Raw genomic sequence first — 17,498 nt, forward strand, 5'->3', positions numbered from 1 at the left:
AGACTCGGGGACACCAACGTGGCTGTGTCGTGGTTGGCCACCACTCCAAGATCACCCTGGCATCTGTAATTGTCCATCCAGCCCCTTCATCTGGTGTTCCCACAATCATAGAGTCGTGGAATCATGGAATGGTTTGGGTTGGAAGGGGCTTTAAAGCTCATCTCGTTCCACCCTCTGCCATGGGCAGGGACACCTTCCACCAGCCCAGGTTGCTCCAAGAGCCATCCAGCCTGGCCTTGGACACTTCCAATCTGCTTTGTTTGGCTTCCAAGATAGCTTTTAGCAATTTTTGGAGCCTCCTGAAGCCCATCTTAAACCCTTTAAGAAACAAAATGGCCCTTTCTGAGCAAACCCTCCACTCCAGCCACTGGACACCACTACAACCTATGGACATGCCACAAAACCTAAATCAGGTCATGAACAGAAGATGTAACACGTGGCTTCATTTTTAGTGTAGGACCTGCCCATTCACCAGATACAAAGGTGCTATTTCCAAAATAACATTCATTTTAAAGCCTTGCACCATCCTTATAATGCTTGTCACTAATAGATCCCATTCTCCCTTTCCTGAGGAGATTATTAGGAATTTCTTTTTCACCAGGTACTATTAAACGTGGTGTTATTTTAAACACCTGTTTTATGAGGAGCAGCATCCCATGTTGGTCAGAGGGGTGTCACACCTTGGTACCTGCACAGCTGTTTGCCTCTGATCCCTACATCCCATGAAATCCCCCCCAAGGAATAGCTGACCAATAATTAGTGGGCTAATTACCATGTAAAATGACTGTAACTGTCTAAAACTACTGAGAAAGCAACAGAAGGGGACTGGAATTTCTTTTTTTCCCTGCCAAAATTTTTATATGCATTTAAGCAACTTCAGTTTTAGTGTTTTTCTTGGAAAGTTTGGGGGTTTCCACCCAAATTCTCCCTCCATGAAAAAAAAATGTGAGTTTGCTGTTGTCAAAAAATGCAGTACCTGAAGTGCAGGATTTTTAGGGAAGAAAACAACAACAACAACTTCACAATGTATAATGAGTAGAGCTCCTGCCATTCACAAAGGACTCGGCGTAGTTTGAAAAGCCATTTTCAACTGGAAAAAAATGCTTCAGTGGGAAAATTTCCACCCACTCTGGTTGCATCTTTTCCCTCCAGCTCCAAGAGAGAGGAAGGTTTTCTTCCAGAGGAGGGTGGTGATGTGTTTCCATGGATGGACAAGAACATGCATCGATAGAGAAAAAAAAACAATTGAGTGGGAAGACACAGCCTGAAACTTCCTCCTGGGTGGGCAATGTGGCAGGGACTGAGCACAACCAGCCCTTCCAGGGGGGGTGCACAGCCTAAATCCCGTGGGTTTCCATTGTATGGTTTATTTTTTATCTTGGAGTCCTGACCGAGCTGGGTCTGGAATCCAAGTCTTGGCTCAGAACAAGCGCTCCAGTAACACTGGTGGCGATGGCAGGATGCAAATCTGAGCCGGTGTGCGATTTTTGGGAAGAGCTGTGTTTTCATACATCACCCAGATTTTGCTTTATAAGCACTTGTGAGCATCTTTTTAATTATTCTCAAGCAGAGTTCCCCTTTTAATATTTGTGTAGTAATACAGGGGTGTATTAACACAAACAGATAGGTGTGTCAGGCACAGGGACCTGCACAGACCCCCCGATGCTGCAAATATTGGGCACGTTTAGAGCCGAGGGGATGCACCACCGGACCAGGACCCCGCGTGCCCTAGAGGCACGAAACGCCACTGCCTGGGGAGGATTCCACATCTCCAGCGATCCCTGGGAAAAAAAAATAAATATCTGCGGACCAGACCGGTGAGGGCCTCCCGGTGGACTGGGAGGACCCCGCTGGGATGCTGTGTTGGAGGGAGGGGACCAAGGCGCGCCGCAGCCCCGCTGGATAAGGATAGAGTCCGGACCGCTGCCATAAATCCCGAGCGCTGCCATCCCCCCCGGGGCGACAGCACGGCCTTTACATGAATAAATAATCCGTGTTGCAGTTGCGGTGTGCTGGACCCGGCTCGGAGCAGAGTCTGCCCGGAGACCTGGCGGTGGCGGAACGAGGCGTTTGGCCCTTTCCCGGTGTCCACCCACCCACCTGCCAACGGGGCCCCCCGGCTCTGGCGGGGGATGTTGACCCCTCGTCGCACCCGAGGAGCAGCGGGAGAGAGGCGGGAGCGGGGCGGGGGAGAGACGAAGGGATAAATAAAAATCCGGGAGCATCCCGCGAGTCTGCGGGGGGCTAGGGCCCTGCTGGGGTGGGAGGCGAAGGCGACGCAGTTCCTGTCTCTTTAAATCCACCCTGAGCCCGGCGCCGGGAGCTGAGGCAGAGCAGAAAGCCCAGGATCCTGCTCATTAATAAGCGGGATTTATCCCCGTAGGGAGCCGGGAAGGAGCGGTGGGGGGAGGCCGCGGGGCGAGCCGAGGCCCCTTTGCAACCCCGCAGCCCCTCGCCCCGGCATCCAGCCTCGCCGCGAGCATCCTCCGGCCGGGATGCGGGATCCGCCGGGCGCGGCGAGCGGGTCCCCCCGGGAGTGAGGTTTGCGGCGGAGGAGCGGCGCGGGGGAGGCGGCCGGGGGAGGGTGTGCGGGGCGCGGGGCGTGCGCGGTGCGGGAGCGGCCGGGGAGCCGTGCGGGAGGGCGGCGGAGGAGGCACCGCATTGCTGCTGCTGCTGCTGCCGCTGCCGAGCCCCGCGATGCCGCCGCGCCCGCCGCTGCCCCCGGCCCTGCGCCCCAGCCAGCCCGGCCGGCGGCGGGGGGCTCCGTGGGGCCTCTGAGCATCCCCCCCCTCCGGGGCTGCCCAGCGCTCGCTTTTTTCCCTTTTTTTTTTTTTTTTTTTATTCCCTTCTCTTGGCATTTGGCCTCTTTTTTTTTTTTTTTTTCTTTCCTCCTTTTCCCCCACCCCCGTTCCCTGCCTTGGATGGTTTTTAGGTGGAGTCGTTTGCACCAAAACCCAATAGCTGCTGCTGTTCTTGCTGCTATTTTTTTTTTTTAATGATCCTGTTTCCACAGCAGGGGAAGAGAGAACTGATCCTCAACATACTCCCAGAGAATGAATAATCACAAGAAACTGGCTTAAGCAGCTCCCTGGATCTGGTGCATGATTTCGATTGAGTTTGATTTGGTTTAATTTTTTTATTTTTGTTTATATTTTTTTCCCCAAGTCATCGTTCGTGTTTTATTTTCTGCATTTCTTCCTATTTTTTTTTTTTTCACCTTTTGGGAGATTTGCAAACCGAATTACATGCATGTCCAGTGGGGGAAGGTTTAATTTTGACGATGGAGGGTCGTACTGTGGAGGCTGGGAGGACGGAAAGGCTCATGGCCATGGAATCTGTACCGGCCCGAAGGGTCAAGGTGAATATTCGGGCTCCTGGAGTCACGGCTTTGAGGTGCTGGGGGTCTACACTTGGCCCAGTGGCAACACTTACCAGGGCACCTGGGCGCAGGGCAAGCGCCATGGCATTGGCATGGAGAGCAAAGGGAAGTGGGTGTACAAAGGAGAGTGGACCCATGGATTTAAGGGACGGTACGGGGTCCGAGAATGCACTGGAAACGGGGCCAAGTACGAAGGCACCTGGAGCAATGGATTACAGGATGGCTACGGGACAGAGACCTACTCGGATGGAGGTAGGTGCCCATTGATCCCTTCCTGGGGTGGTGATGGGGTACAAACCTCCAAACAGGGACCCTGGGTTTAGGTTGGAGTCTGTGAGTTTGCAACCTGCTGGCTTGGAGCGAGGGATGCTCCCACCCCGCAGGAAACGAGGAACCAGCCTAGCGTGGCACCAGCCCAGCTCTTTGCCACAGGTAGCCCCATATGTCCAGCGGGTCTCTGGGCACCAGGTCCTCCCCCCTTCCTGTCCTCAACCAGGTTTTTGGGGAGGGGAACTGGCTGTGCTGGTGGGGGGACGCCCAGCTCTGGCCCAGAGGGGTTAGAGGATGGGGTGGGCCAAGCCATGGGGAGACAACCCAAGTTGCACATGGCAGTTCTGACTGCACCACTGGAACCTGTAGGATTTGCATGGATGCAACGCAGGGAAGGATGGAGGCAAACTGTGTCTGGGGGATCCAGGGCAAATGGGGGCAGCTCTAGTGCTGCCACTGCTTCCAAGGAGGGGCCTGGGTGTTTGCACGTCCCCCAGCCCCTCCAAAGGCAGCCCCACACTTAATAATACCAGGGAAAAGACTTTAATTCAGACAAGAGTCTTACATTCCTAGTTTACAGCTTAATGCTTAGCGTAGGGGCTCAGAGGGATCACCAGAGCTATTCTCTGCCGTCAACACGGCTTAACGAGATGCTGAGGGGAAACTGGGATTAGATAAAAAACAAGAAAACCCAATTGGAGTGATCAAACCCAAAAAAATTGCTGGACTAACAAGCTTTAAGGCTGAACTGGGAGAAACAGCTGGTGCTGTGCTGTAAGTGGCTGTATCATCCTCTCTCATGGTTTGTGGCTACTTCCATCGGAATTGCCTCCATAATCCAAGGCAGGCCTACCTGCCGGCAGCCAGAGGCATCCAGCACCACTGCCCCCTTGTTTTCCTGGGAATCGTGGCCATCCAAAGCAGGCTCATCGATTATTTTTAAGATGTTTTGTTTTTCCATACTGCTACGTTGAGGAAACTGCAGTCTCGGTGAGCTCCATCACACAGCCCTTCCTGAAAGGTGCTGCAAGACCTTTCTCTGGAAAACCCAGTTTGCTGCCTTGTGGTTGTACAGGGAGGAGAGGTTAAACCTCACCTGCAGCTGCTTTTTCATGCTCTAGAAGGGAGAGGCGCAACTGTCTCCGGATTTTTAATGATAATTTTGTGCTGGTGGCTTTGTCCTAAAGGAAAATAGAGCTGCAACCTTTTGTTTCAGCTGCATGGAATGATGCTGGGGTCTGATCTGGAATCTACCGGGTGTGTGTTTGGAAGCCATCAATCCCAGCAGTCCTTCAGTCGAGGATAAAGCTTGGGCAGGGAATAATTGCAGTCTCCCACGTTCAAGGCTGTCAGGAGGGCATGTGGGGGGGTTTCTGTGTGCTCCCAACGTGGGTGCTGTCTCCTCCTGGCACCCAGCCCTTGCCTGGGAGGTTTGTGGGAGGACAGACAGAAGTCTGGACAAACTACAGGTCTCTGAGGGCTGGGTGTTGCAGGGCTGGCCCCGTCCTCGGCCACGCACGTGCCCCCACCCTGCTGTGCTCCCCATCCTCTACAGGGCAGTGTTTTTTGGGAGAACATGAGGAGCATCCCACACTGGGGTGGCTAAGCAGCAATTTCAGTGTTTTCTGAGAACCTACCAGAAGGAAAGAGCTTTTTCTTCCATCTTGTCCGGCCAGCCCGCCTTCCTGGTGTTTGGGGACTGATATCATGTGTTTGTGATTTCAGGAGGAGGAAAGAGGATCAGTGTGGGGAAAGGGCACGGTGTCTGTGGCAAAATGGTCCCCCTGGGACTCTCAAACCCTCTGAGGAGGAAGGGATGCTGTGCTGGGGAAATGCAAAGCGATGGGACCTGTGGACACCCCAGCAGGCTCCTCTACACCAGATTCCTTCATCCCAGTTGGACCAGAACCCAGCTGGAATGTCACTTCCACCAACTCAACTCCAAGCACCGAGAAGCCATATCCCTTTCCCGGTTGCCTGGCTCCATTCTGGGTAGAAAACACCAAAGTTGGGTATATCCAGCCTTTTGGGCATCAAACCTCACTGAACTTTGTGTGTTTGAGTCCCAGAGGCCACTGAGTGCAGGAGCGGTGCTGGGCGGCACCAGGGAGGCAACTGTTGGGAAGGATGTTTCTCATTAATCTCTTCAAGTTATTACCTCCATCAAACTGAAGTATCCAAGAATCCTCGCCCCAGCATCTGTCACTTGCCACCCACAGATAAATATTCATCCCTTGCACACTATTTTTTTTTTAGCTCCTCAGCCATGGCTGAGGAGCTGGGTCCCCAAACGCGCAGTGAGGCTCGGGAAGTGAGATGCCCCAGAATCCATGGATTCACTCCAATTTACCATTCCCTCGCACAACAGTGGGTAAGGGCACATCTCCAACGCTATCTTGGGGAGCAATATTTTTGATGGGCACGTGTTGATGTGTTGGGTGGAGGGGACGGCACACGGTGGCCTGGGCCGCGTTGTCACCCCCCATCCCCTGGGCGCCGTCCCCCGCCCTGCCGGGCGCTCGCACTGCCCCACACACCCCCAGGCAGCGCTTCCCCCAGGCACAGCTTGCAGCTCTCACACCTCCCACGCCACACGCCGGGCACACACACGCCTCTCCTCCCCACGCCACGCCGCCGCCTCGCCCCCCGCTCCCCTTCCCACACACACGTGGTCGGCCCCCAGCGCTCCCTGACCCCTGCACACACCAGGGGAATGCAAACCGTGTTCCCTGAGCTGTGTGGATTCATGTCCATCAACACAGACCTATTGCAGAGCCCACGTAAGCAAACAGAGCCTCGCTGCTCTCCCAGAAGCCCACGCTTTGCCAAATCTCCCTGGCACGCCTGACCCACGGCCCCGCACCTGTGGCACTGTCCTGTTGTTCTCTGTACACACTCATCCCCTCAGACCTCCCCAAACCACAACACTGCTGACATGTCCTTATCTCTTTGCCAAAAAATGCCTGCCACCTCCTGCCCCCTCCAGAAGCACCCTGATATTACATAAACCAGGCTCCCGAGGATTGCTTCAGTTGGATGCTGGAGTTGCACCGCTCGTTTGCTGGGTCTGATTCATCCCAGCTCCAGAGTGGGAGCAGGATTGCTCCCTTTCTTCAGATGAAAGGGGCTGCATCCACCTGGATCAGATGTGAGCTGGAGCTGCTCCCAGTAGCACTGGTGGAACCTCTCAGGGGCAGAGGGTTGGAGACCTCTTTTGAGCAGGTCTGGAGATCTGGAGACATCTCAGTTGGTACTTTCTGTACCTCCTCAGACACTTTGGGAATGCTCAGTAATTTCACCCTGGGGACAGTTGGAGTTGCAGCTACAGGCTTCCAATGGGAATCCTTGGGCTCTGCGTTGGGTTTGGGTTTAGCTGCTGAAACCGTGGTTGTGGGGGTGGATGAAGGAAGAAGCCCCAAATCAGCATTTTGCCCTTTCCATCCCTGCCAACGCTGTTTTTATCTTCCCTCCACCTCTTCCCAGAGGAGCAGCTGGGATCCAAGACTGGACAGGGGCTTGGGGAGGGGACCAGCCCCCTTCCAAGTGCTTGGTGCCCAGCAGCCCTGCTGCCACCCCTCTCCCAATCTGAATCTCACATGCTCCCCAAATCCTTGTTCCTTGGGAGGGCTATCCTGAAAGGGCCGGGTGGTCGCACCGTGGTGTTCATCTTGTGTAATGCTCTGTGCCCACTCACCTCAGTGAATCATCCCTTTGATAGGTGAGGGAAATATAATTAGTGTTTGCATTGTTAGCGCCGCCTGAGTAGGCAAGTGGGTTTTCTTGGCCCGGGCTGGGAAATTTTCCTGTGCTGGGGAGAGGGAAGGGGAGCAGTGGGAGCCACTGGGTGGGTCCCTCCCAGCCTGTCTCGCCCAGGCAGGAGCCGTGGTGGCTCCATGTCCCACTTTCCAACCCCTGCTGCGGCACCGGTGACACCTCTCTTAGCAGGTGCACCAGGAGCTACCAACCAAATGGTTTTGGGATAGTTGAGGAGGTGGAAAACATGAAACACTTTGCAAAAGCAGATCCCTTGCCAGCATAAAGGGCTGCTCCGGGGGGATGAACTGGGAATGCTGCGTCTGGGAAGGGGCTGCAGCCCCTCACCTGAGCTGAGATGTGGTTTGGGAGGAACCACCACCAGCCAGTGCTGCAGGGTTGGAACAAGATGATCTTTAAGGTCCCTTCCAACCCAAACCAATCTGGGATTCCATGATCCAGTGCCACCATGGCAGCGGCCTCGTCCCTCTCACCATACCGGCGTTTTCCTGGGTTCCTGTGCAGGGAACCAACAAGCAAGGGCAAATTTCCATAAGGATCTATTCATAGCACGGATGTCAGAATTACCTTAAAAGTACCAGCTCTTCTCTTGTTTTGCTGTCGGGAAGGAATTGTTGATGCACTTCAAATAGTGGGCGGAAACAAGCAAATACAAGTGCGCCCTGATCCTCGATCCTGATTCCTGCGGGATCCAGACACAGCCATAGCTGGTCCTATCAACCCCCTCAGAACTTGAAAATTAATTAAAAAAACTCAGAACTTTGTTGATGAAGCATCTGGCTGTCTAGATTTGGTACAGAAGCTGCCCACAGTGGTTCTAGGAGGGCAAATCTGGAGACATCAGGACCTGCCGAGCACAGAAAAATGAATCAAAATACTAAATGAAGATTCTGACCAGCCTCATTAAAAAGAAATGATATGAACTCATGGTAATTACTTATCTCACTGGAACATGCTGCTTAGTTTCAGGTACAGCTCAGGACAGAGGAAGAAGGATTTTGACCCCAGGGAAAAGTACATGAGATAGAAATTGCCAGACAGGCTTCAGACCCTCACTCCATCTTCCCAAGTATTTTATCCAGCAGCAGGGGATGGTGAATGACCCCAACTTTGGGAACCCCCTCAGACACCTTTCCCTGGCCCATAATAGAGGGGACTTAAGTCCTGAAGCACAGTTTTCATATAATTTCACTGGGGTGGGTTTCTCATGGCTTTTCATGCAAATCTCAGGATATTTGCATGTGATTTGATATCCCATGGGGCTCCTCGTGGTTGGGTGACATCTGCTCCTGGAACTGAACATTTTTTAATTTTTTTTTTTTTCCTTAGAAGCTCCAGCTTGTGGAATCATGTGATTTTGCAAGATTTTCAGCTTTGGTTTCGAAGCAAGGTTTCCACCCAGGCTATTGCAGAAAAGTCATTCTTACAGGCTTGGGAACCGGCAGCCGAGAGCTAAAAATGCCTCCTGTTTAAAAATGCCTCGATTTTAAAATGAACCTGATGAATTTTGAATGCTTTGAGTCAGGTAATGCTGACGTAGATGAATGAGCTGTATTAATGTAGGCATGACTTGAAGATAGAGGAGCTGGGCAGGATGAGGTTGGTGATGGTCTTTTAGGGGGGAGTGCCGTGGTTTAGCATCTGTCTTGTGAATTTTGGCAGTTTTTGCCTGTTTGGGGTCTGGTTTTAGCGTTGATTGAAATCCTGACCAAGAAAGGATTTTTTTGCAGGAGTTTGCAGTAGTTACAGGGGAGTCTTGATGCTAATTTACCATGCAAAAAGCTGTTTAATTTACAATTAAAGTATTTTTTAACAAAAAAAAAAAAAAAAAAAAGAGAAGAGGGGAGCTTGGAGAAAACAAAACACTGGAATGGCAAGTGTTTATATTTTGATGTTGATACTGGATTTTCAAAGACAGATTCTGGCCTTTGAATCAAAAATCTCTAAAATTGCAATTGATACATGAACATTCCCTTAGAACAGCCACTCCTTTCTCAATATTATTCCCTGAAGAGGTTCCACTTACTCTCAGAGTGCACCAGAGCATCATGAATTTTCATGAATGAGTGAACAGCCAGAGCAAGGTCCCTTATTTTGCTGATTTTCACACCAAAATGATCACTATAAAGGTATTATTTCCTGCTCAGGGCATCACTTTGGGTCTACAAGGTGTTTCCCTGGACCGAATAAGTGTTTGGAAGTGTCCAAGGCCAGGTTGGACGGGGCTTGGAGCAACCTGGTCTAGTGGAAGGTGTCCCTGCCCGTGGCAGGGGGTTGGAATGAGATGAGCTTTAAGGTCCTTCCAACCCAAACCATTCTGTGATTTGATGATTTATTTCACAGGAAATAAATAAACTCTGCTCTTGCCTTATCCCATCCTGTGCCATCCCTGGTGCAGCCTTCTATCCTGACCCATGGGGATCTCAGCCTCATCCCATCCAGCTGAGCATCTCCCACACCTCGGGAGGGATGCAGCCCCCAAAACACAATGCTGGCACTCAACACCTTTTTGGAGAGCTGGAGGATCAGCCCTTCCTCCTATGAGCTCTGCTGAGGAATGGGGTGAGATCCTGGAGTTTGCAGTAAGGATTAGAGCCCGGGAGGATTAAGGAAACAAGCATTAGCCTGATTTCGCTCTGCTTTGTGAGAGGAGCACATTAACCTTAATAAAGGTGCTGAGCAATATCTTAATGTGTTTTTCCTTCCTTGTGATCCTGATTTTCACCCCAGTTGGCGGCTGAATCCACAAGGATTCAGCTGCCCTGGGAAGAACTGTGAGCCCCGTGTCACCAGGGGAAGATGCTTCCTTGACTTTCCCTGTTTGGCAAACCCAGAGCTTCCCACTCCCAGGACAATTAGAAATGTCTTTCTTTAGTCCTTTCCTTTTAAAAGCTGTATTTTCCCTGACTTCAGGACCAGGTGTTTTAAGACAAATTACAACTGGCCTGAGAGGCATTCTGAACTCATCAGAATTAGTAATGCTGAGATTTGATTGTCAGTATAGTGATTTGAAGCCTTTTCCTGAATTCTGGCTGGAAAAGGCACTTACTAACAGGCTTGGGGAAGCAGGAGATGCACAAGCAATGAGAGAGAAGAGGGAGGGGATGCTCAGGACAGACTTGTGTTTTCCTGGAGAACAAACTCAGTTGTTCCCCTTGAAGCAAATACCTGAAGACATAAATTTCCATATGAAATTTTTCTGGAGTGGCTTCTCCTTAATATTATAAAGGCATGTATTCCTCACTGAGCAGTCCCTGTGGAAAATGGTTTAACTTCTGCAGCTGGGGTTATCTTCGGAGGTAGGACATCAGCTCTGGGGCTTTGCTCCATTCCCTGCCCTGTTGTGGGTTTGCTGTATGCTCTGCAAAGCCACTCTGTGCCCTCAGCACAAGGCAAACACCTTGTTCTGGTGGAGCAGCTCATCCTCCACCTCTCTCCGTGCCTCAGTTTCCCACCTGTAAGTGCAAATTCCAGCAGTTTCTGCAATACTGTGATGCATGTTAGTGTTGGCCAGTGAGGGAAGAGACTTCATTCTGCTGATTGCAAAGTACCTTTGGGGCGGGAATGATGGCAATGAGAATATAAAGGTCTCCCCATGTTTGGGATGGGGCTCATATCCCCCAGTTCTCACCACAGGTGAACCTGTGATTTTCAGGTGATTTTCCCTGTGGAGAACAGCTGAGTAATCCCTGTTCTGTGCTATTTCAGCCAGAGATACTTTATGTTGTTATTTGCATCCACAGAGGAGGAGGAGGCAGATTCCCTGGCTCAGGAGAGGGAGGCTGTATAAATCCATCTCCTCCCTCCAGCCCCCAGCTCTTGCTCCTGTAGAGGTTCTGGCTCTGCCAGGGCCAGCCCTGCTCCCACCCCTACCCAGTTCCAGAGCCCTTTCCTACTGCGCATCATCCAAACCCACCTCCACTGCTTGGTTCCTTTAGATGGTGGCTCCCTGCTTTTAAAGTACGAGCTTACTATGCTGATATGAGCTGCAGACTTGTAATACTTTATTATTTACTGAGCCCCAAAACAGACTGAATTCTGCCCAGCACCCAGGCAGGAACACAGCAGCCCATGGCAACTCTGCTCTCATCCTCTTCTCCTCTCCCTTCCCCTCCATCCCTCCATCCTCCCTCTGGGTGCCCAGACCTCTCTGTGCCCACCGTGTCTGTATGTACCCAGCATTAGCACTATGACTAACATCCATCACGTGTTCCTGCCTGCAGATTATATTTGCATACTCAAAAATCCATACTTTATTTCTTCCCCTGTGTAAGCAGTTACCAGAGCATATTTTTGGCAAAATTAGCAGCCACAGCAGAAGCATCTGACTGTGTTTTTGGCGTGGCTTGGTGATGGTCAGAGGCATGGAAAGCCTTGGCAGGGCTGGAGGGGGGATAATTTGCCGTATCCATGCGGTGTTGCACACGGGAACCATCACTGATTCCCACCTTTCGTGGCACAAAGCAGGTGGGAAGTCCCAGCCACACATGTCATGCCTGTGTGGGATTTAGGTGAGCGTTTGGGGGATGAGACCAGCAGCTGGGGACAGGACAGGGAATGGAAGTCACCCAGCACAACACCTTCTCCTGCTGCCAGGGGGGATAGAGCAGGAAGGATGGCTCCTGGGCTGTCATGGCAGAGAACATGTCCCCACGTCCACACAGTGACCAGTGGGCCAAGGGAGGGGATCCTCCCTCTCTGCTCTGCTCTGGTGAGACCCCACCTGCAGTGCTGCCTCCTGCTCTGAGGTCCCCAATGTAAAAAGGATATGGAGCTGCTGGAGCAAATCCAGAGGAGGCCCAGAGAAGCTGTGGCTGCCCCTGGATCCCTGGAAGTGTCCAAGGCCAGGTTGGATGGGGCTTGGAGCAACCTGGTCTAGTGGAATTATGTCCCTGCCCATGGCAGGGGGTGGAACTGGATGAAATTTAAGGTCCCTTCCAACCCAAACCGTTCTGGGATTCTATGATCCTATCCTTGGGAGGACCCATACAGTAAGGTAGAACATTTGGGGGGCACATTTTTCCCAGTGATCCCCCTGATTGTTGCACATCAGCCAGGGTGGCCAGTGAGGATATCCCCATCACGCACCACCAGGACTGAGGCTAAGTGAGCATCCTCCAGTCCTCTATTTTCTCCCATAGATCTCTCTGGGATAGGTGTTTTTGAGGTGTGAAACTTGATCTGTGTGTGAATCCTCCTGGGCCTTTCTGATATCGAGTAGCTGGAAAGGGATATCTGTAAAACTCACTCTTTTAGTCGGAATTCAACAGCCCAGCCTAATTATTGCCATCGGACATCTTTAATTAATATGCTGCAGAGGTCGGAGATAAGAGGGGGGCTGAGCATACCAGGAAGGATCCTTTGCAAGATAAACTAGCAATTTGTAAAACCCAATTACTTTGACTTGTTTTGGAAAAGTGGATGGGCACTCTGGACCTCTCGGACGTCCTTCCTGGATTTTGCTGAGCGGGGAAAGTGAGCTGGGAGGTTTGGATTGCTGTTCTTGCCCAATACAGTCACCACACCAGGAGGATCTGGCTGTACCTCAAGGATGGGACAGAAAACCTGCTGCTCCCATGTTCCAAGCCTGGGGAGCTGCTCCCAAGTCACTGATTATTTTGTTATTATTCCAGATAACCTGGAAATACACGAGGTATTGACCCACGATGGTGGGTTGTGTTTGTTTGTTTAACTCAGTGTTATCGATGGATAGGGAATATTTTCTAAACGTTTGACTGTTTCTGAGGTCATGTTGTGATAATAACATGTGTGTGTCCCTCGGCCTCAAAGTGCTTCACAACATCCTGAATTGCTGCTGGAATGTCCCCACACGAGAAACTGGAGGCAGGGCAGGTGTGTGCAAACCTCCCCATGTGCTCTACTCCATGTGTTTGCCAAAGGCTTCGTCATGCAGGACATGGAACCAGCTATCTTGGTCTGGGAAAAGCCTGGGAACAGCCTTCAGTCCGTAAAGTTTCTACTTAATGGTGTTCCTGGAGTGGGGCCAGAGGGCTCAGCAACCTACAGAATGCCGAATCTTGGATGTGGGGAGAGGGTGGAAAGAAAACACAGTCATTCCAACCCAAAAAAATTCTGATTTTTTTTCTCATTCTAACACCATAAGGAAGTTGGGCTGGGTTTATATCCAAGTGCATGATCCCACGTTGTGCCAAGGGAAGCCCATAATCCTCCCTTTGGGCTTCCCCCGTATCATTCAAAATCCAGCTATTCCTGTGGCCTGCCCTAAGGGACCCACTGGGGCTGCTTATTTTTGTGGAAGCAGGATTTCCCTGGGCATCACTGTTGGTCTTTGTCATGTCTCTCTAAGCAGGAGAGGACTTGGGGTCCAGACAGCCCCTCAGTTCAGGGCAGCAAGCGGCAAAGCCGGGTGCTTCCCACCTTCTGGCATTGCTCAGCGGCACCTGCTGAGTGCAGCCAGAAAGGCTGCAGTGCCAGAAGGGGCATTTTCCGGGTGTTTCAGGTCTCTCCATCGTTCTCAGGTGCAAAAGGCACCTGGAATGGAGACAAATGGCATCAGTGAAGTGACTCTTCCTCGTGCCTGACGTTCCGGCCCCAGGTGCTCCGTGGACCAAGGGTGAGCCATGGCTTGGTGGCCTCTTCCCAGCCATGGTCTAGAAAGACCTTGTCTGGAAGAGTAAGCAGCTCAGCTCCCTCCATGATCCTGGACCCACATGATCCTGGCCACAGTGCCTGTACCCAGGGGGATGAACTGGAGATGGGGATTGGTCCTCTACTCCCCAGGAAAATCCCCCAAATCTGTTTGGCAAAGCCAAGGAAATGAATGGAATCACGTCATTCTTCCTGGTACCTGTGACGTCCCTGATCCTCCCAGAGCACTTTGAAAATAGGAGGTAATTAGTGTTCCCAGACCCAGCTGAATTGCTGGAGTGCCGCTGCCTTATCCCTGTTTCCAGCAGGGAATGTGGAGGCTCAGAGGTTGCACTCAGGATTTCACTGTTGGCGCTGAGCCGGGTCCTGTTCCTCTCCCCATATCTGAAAGGTGCAAACTGGGCCCTGATTTCAGGGATTTTGGCATGATGGGGACAACAGGAGCTGCCCTGCAGACTCTCTGCTCTCTTCCCAGAATGGATTTTATCCATATGCTGAGGAAGTGCTGCTGCTTGTCATTGCTCAAAACATACAAGCAGAAGATTTTCTGCTGGGGAATCAAGAATGATGCTTTGGAGGCCAGTCACTTCCCGCTTTCTGCTTTCAGCCTCGGTGCTTCCAGCCAGGGATGGGTCTCTGTACTGCCCTCAAGGCAATGGAAATTCCTGCAGGAGTTTTAAGAGCTGTCTGGAAACAAGCCAGCCTTGCTCCAAGGGGAGTGAGCCAAAAAAACCCCAAACTCAGGCTTAGGAATACAAGTGAACGGGGCAAACAGCATTGTCCATTTCTTGTCTCCATGTTTCCATCCCATCTCAACTTTCCCTGTCTTTCCCGTGAGCCTGTTCCTTTTCTTATGCTTCATCTGTTATTTCTGAAGAAGGAATATTCTCTCCAATCCATCTTTTGGGATGACTCCAGTTATTTCCTCCTAGCCTCACGTTGTGCCCTCTCCTTAGCTCTTTTTGGCATGGACGTGGCCTCTTCCTCATCCTTCTTGGCATCACCTTTATCTTGGCCAGATCCCACTGGAGCGATGACACCAGGGTGATTTGGAATCTTCCCTGGGGTGGGAAGACTGGTGAGCAAGATCACAACCTGCTTATTCTCTCGTGCTCTGATTTTACTGCAAAAATCCCATTCCCAGGGCAGAATCTGACCCTGTTTTCAGCAGGATTGTGGGGGTGGCTGCCCAGTACTCTCCTATCTGCTCTTGTCTGTGACTTAAACCCACAGATGCTGCCCTGGCCACCTGATGGATGCTGCATTTTCTCAGTTCAATCACTGCATTAATCTCATACAACTAATGCTTCGGGAAGTGTTTTGCAAATATTGATAGTCAGGAAAGAGCTACAATTCAGACATGGCAGCTGCTTCAGTTGTATTGCCCTAGTAAGTCATGAATTACTGAGCTCAGGAGGATTTTGTGGCTGCCCCATCCCTGAAAGTGTCCAAGGCCAGGTTGGATGGGGCTCAGAGCAACCTGATCTAGTGGAAGGTGTCCCTGCCATGGGCAGGGGTTGGAAAGAGATGAGCTTTAGGGTGCTTTCCAACACAAATAGTTCCATGATTCTGTGATGATTTTCTTTCCCTTTCCAAGACTTTCTTGTCTGCTCTTTGTCCTTCTTCCTCAGTGCAGAAGGGCCATGCAGAAGTGGGATGGGTATTCGTGGTATCTTGGAGGCATCCATAAGAGTGACCTGCATGGCTGAGGGAAGAGGTTGGGACCTTTTCCTCCCCAGCAATTCTCCATCGTGATGGCTTTTCCTCTTTCCTGGCTTGGGCAATACAATCAGCTTGTGGCCAGGATTGCCTTGACTCTCTCCCTGCTTCCCATCCCAATAGAGGCATGTTCCCTGACTCATTCCATCACTCCCAGCCCCATCCTGTGGACCCCAAAGCGCCAACTTCCCACTTCACGCTCCCTTTCCAACGCCTGAGCTCTGAAACTTGGGATAGCTATAACCAGTCCATCCTGGCACGTGAAGTGGAAAATCATAAAATCCTGTTTCCTCTGCAGGGAGAAAGAGTCTCCCAGCTCCTTGTGAGATTAAACCTTGTGCAGTATCTGCAAATGTTGGGAGCAGAGGTTAAGCTGAGCAGGGCAAGGGGAGGAGGTGGCAGCGCTTAGCAATGTAGATCAGATGGCTCTGAAACCTCCCGGCGTCCACGGCCAAATCCTGGGATATTTAGGGGTTTAAAACAGAATGAAGTCAGAGGAAGGAAGTAGTGCTGTTGGGTAAGGAAGGATGGATTAACTCAGCTCCCTGAAGGAAGCTCTTTGATCTCCTGGTGGCCATGGAGGTACCCAGATGTCTTGGTGACCCTGAGACAGTCCCTGGAGATATTCTGTGTGCTGCCTCCAACAGGGAAGCAACAAGGAAAGCAATGACATCTGTAAAAACAGAGTTAGGTTTCGGATTTTGCTCTCTGCTGGGAGTTGCTCCATGGTGGTGAGAGGGGAGAATCAGGATGGACTGGCTGGATGGGATGGCTCCTTGCATCCTCTGCTTGGAAAAGTCAGCCTTGCCAAGGAGATGCAGAGGCTGCTCCAGGCAGCCATGGAATTCCAGCAGCACGTTTTAAGGCCACACAGGAATGAACTTCCTGGGCTCCTCAGCCTGACTGGGGACATGCACAGGCTGCAGCTGGAACCTGCTGGGACCAATTGATGCCTCTGCTCTGGCCAGGCCATGCTGTCACAGTCCATCCTGGAGCACTTTGTTCTGCTCTTTGCCTGTCCCTCAGCTTTCCAGCACAGGGCTGTTCTTGCTTTACAGTGCTTCAGCTTAACCCCGGGAGTTTTTTTCAGCTGCAGATTTGCCAGGAGATGAGGAGGTCAAGAGACGTGCCTGGAGACAGGGATCAAGTCCAGGGATTCGGCCAAGGGAAAGGGAAGACTTGGGCAGGACAGGCCCTGATGAATCCCATTCAGGACCTTTTCTCCCTGTCCCCTTTCACATACTGGCATTTTTCCTTGAAGTGCATTGAATCCATCTCTAGGGGAAACAGGAGGCTGAGCACAGTGTGAGAACATCCCAAGCCATCTTGGAAGCTCCTTTGCAGGGTACTCAGAGGGTTGAGGGTAATTTCTCTCACCCAGTTGCTGCCTATCACCCCAGCAGGTTGTCCTGCCAAGATGCTCTGGGATGGAGCCAGAAAGGGCAGTGAGATGGTGCCAGGTCCCCAGGGAATGCATGGACAGCTTGGTGGACTCTCTCCTGCCAAAGCCACCATTCCAGGCTGCCACAGGGCATGGGGTGAGCCATGGGGGCATGGCACCAGCTGTTCCCTGTTCTTGTGGACACCAAGGTGGACTGCAGTGGGACAAGCCAGGCTCACTGCTCCAACCCAACCACAGGACATGTCTGATGTCTCCTCTGAGCTGTTTTCCAGCCATCTTACCAGTTGTCCCCCATCCCTCTTCCTGCCACCACCTCACCCTGCC

General features: G+C 51.7%; 1 protein-coding gene across 1 annotated transcript in view; it reads left to right on the plus strand.

Annotated features, from left to right (window-relative positions):
* The first annotated feature begins 2,975 nt into the window (after positions 1–2,975).
* JPH3 (junctophilin 3) overlaps positions 2,976–17,498 on the plus strand; it is a 55,821-nt gene continuing 41,298 nt past the window's right edge. Inside the window, exon 1 of the mRNA XM_032701371.1 lies at positions 2,976–3,631. Coding sequence (XP_032557262.1) covers positions 3,250–3,631 — 382 coding nt within the window. The 5' untranslated portion in view covers positions 2,976–3,249. The remainder of the gene's footprint in view (positions 3,632–17,498) is intronic.

Source organism: Chiroxiphia lanceolata, chromosome 13, assembly GCF_009829145.1.
Source record: "Chiroxiphia lanceolata isolate bChiLan1 chromosome 13, bChiLan1.pri, whole genome shotgun sequence".
NCBI classification, from domain to species: domain Eukaryota; kingdom Metazoa; phylum Chordata; class Aves; order Passeriformes; family Pipridae; genus Chiroxiphia; species Chiroxiphia lanceolata.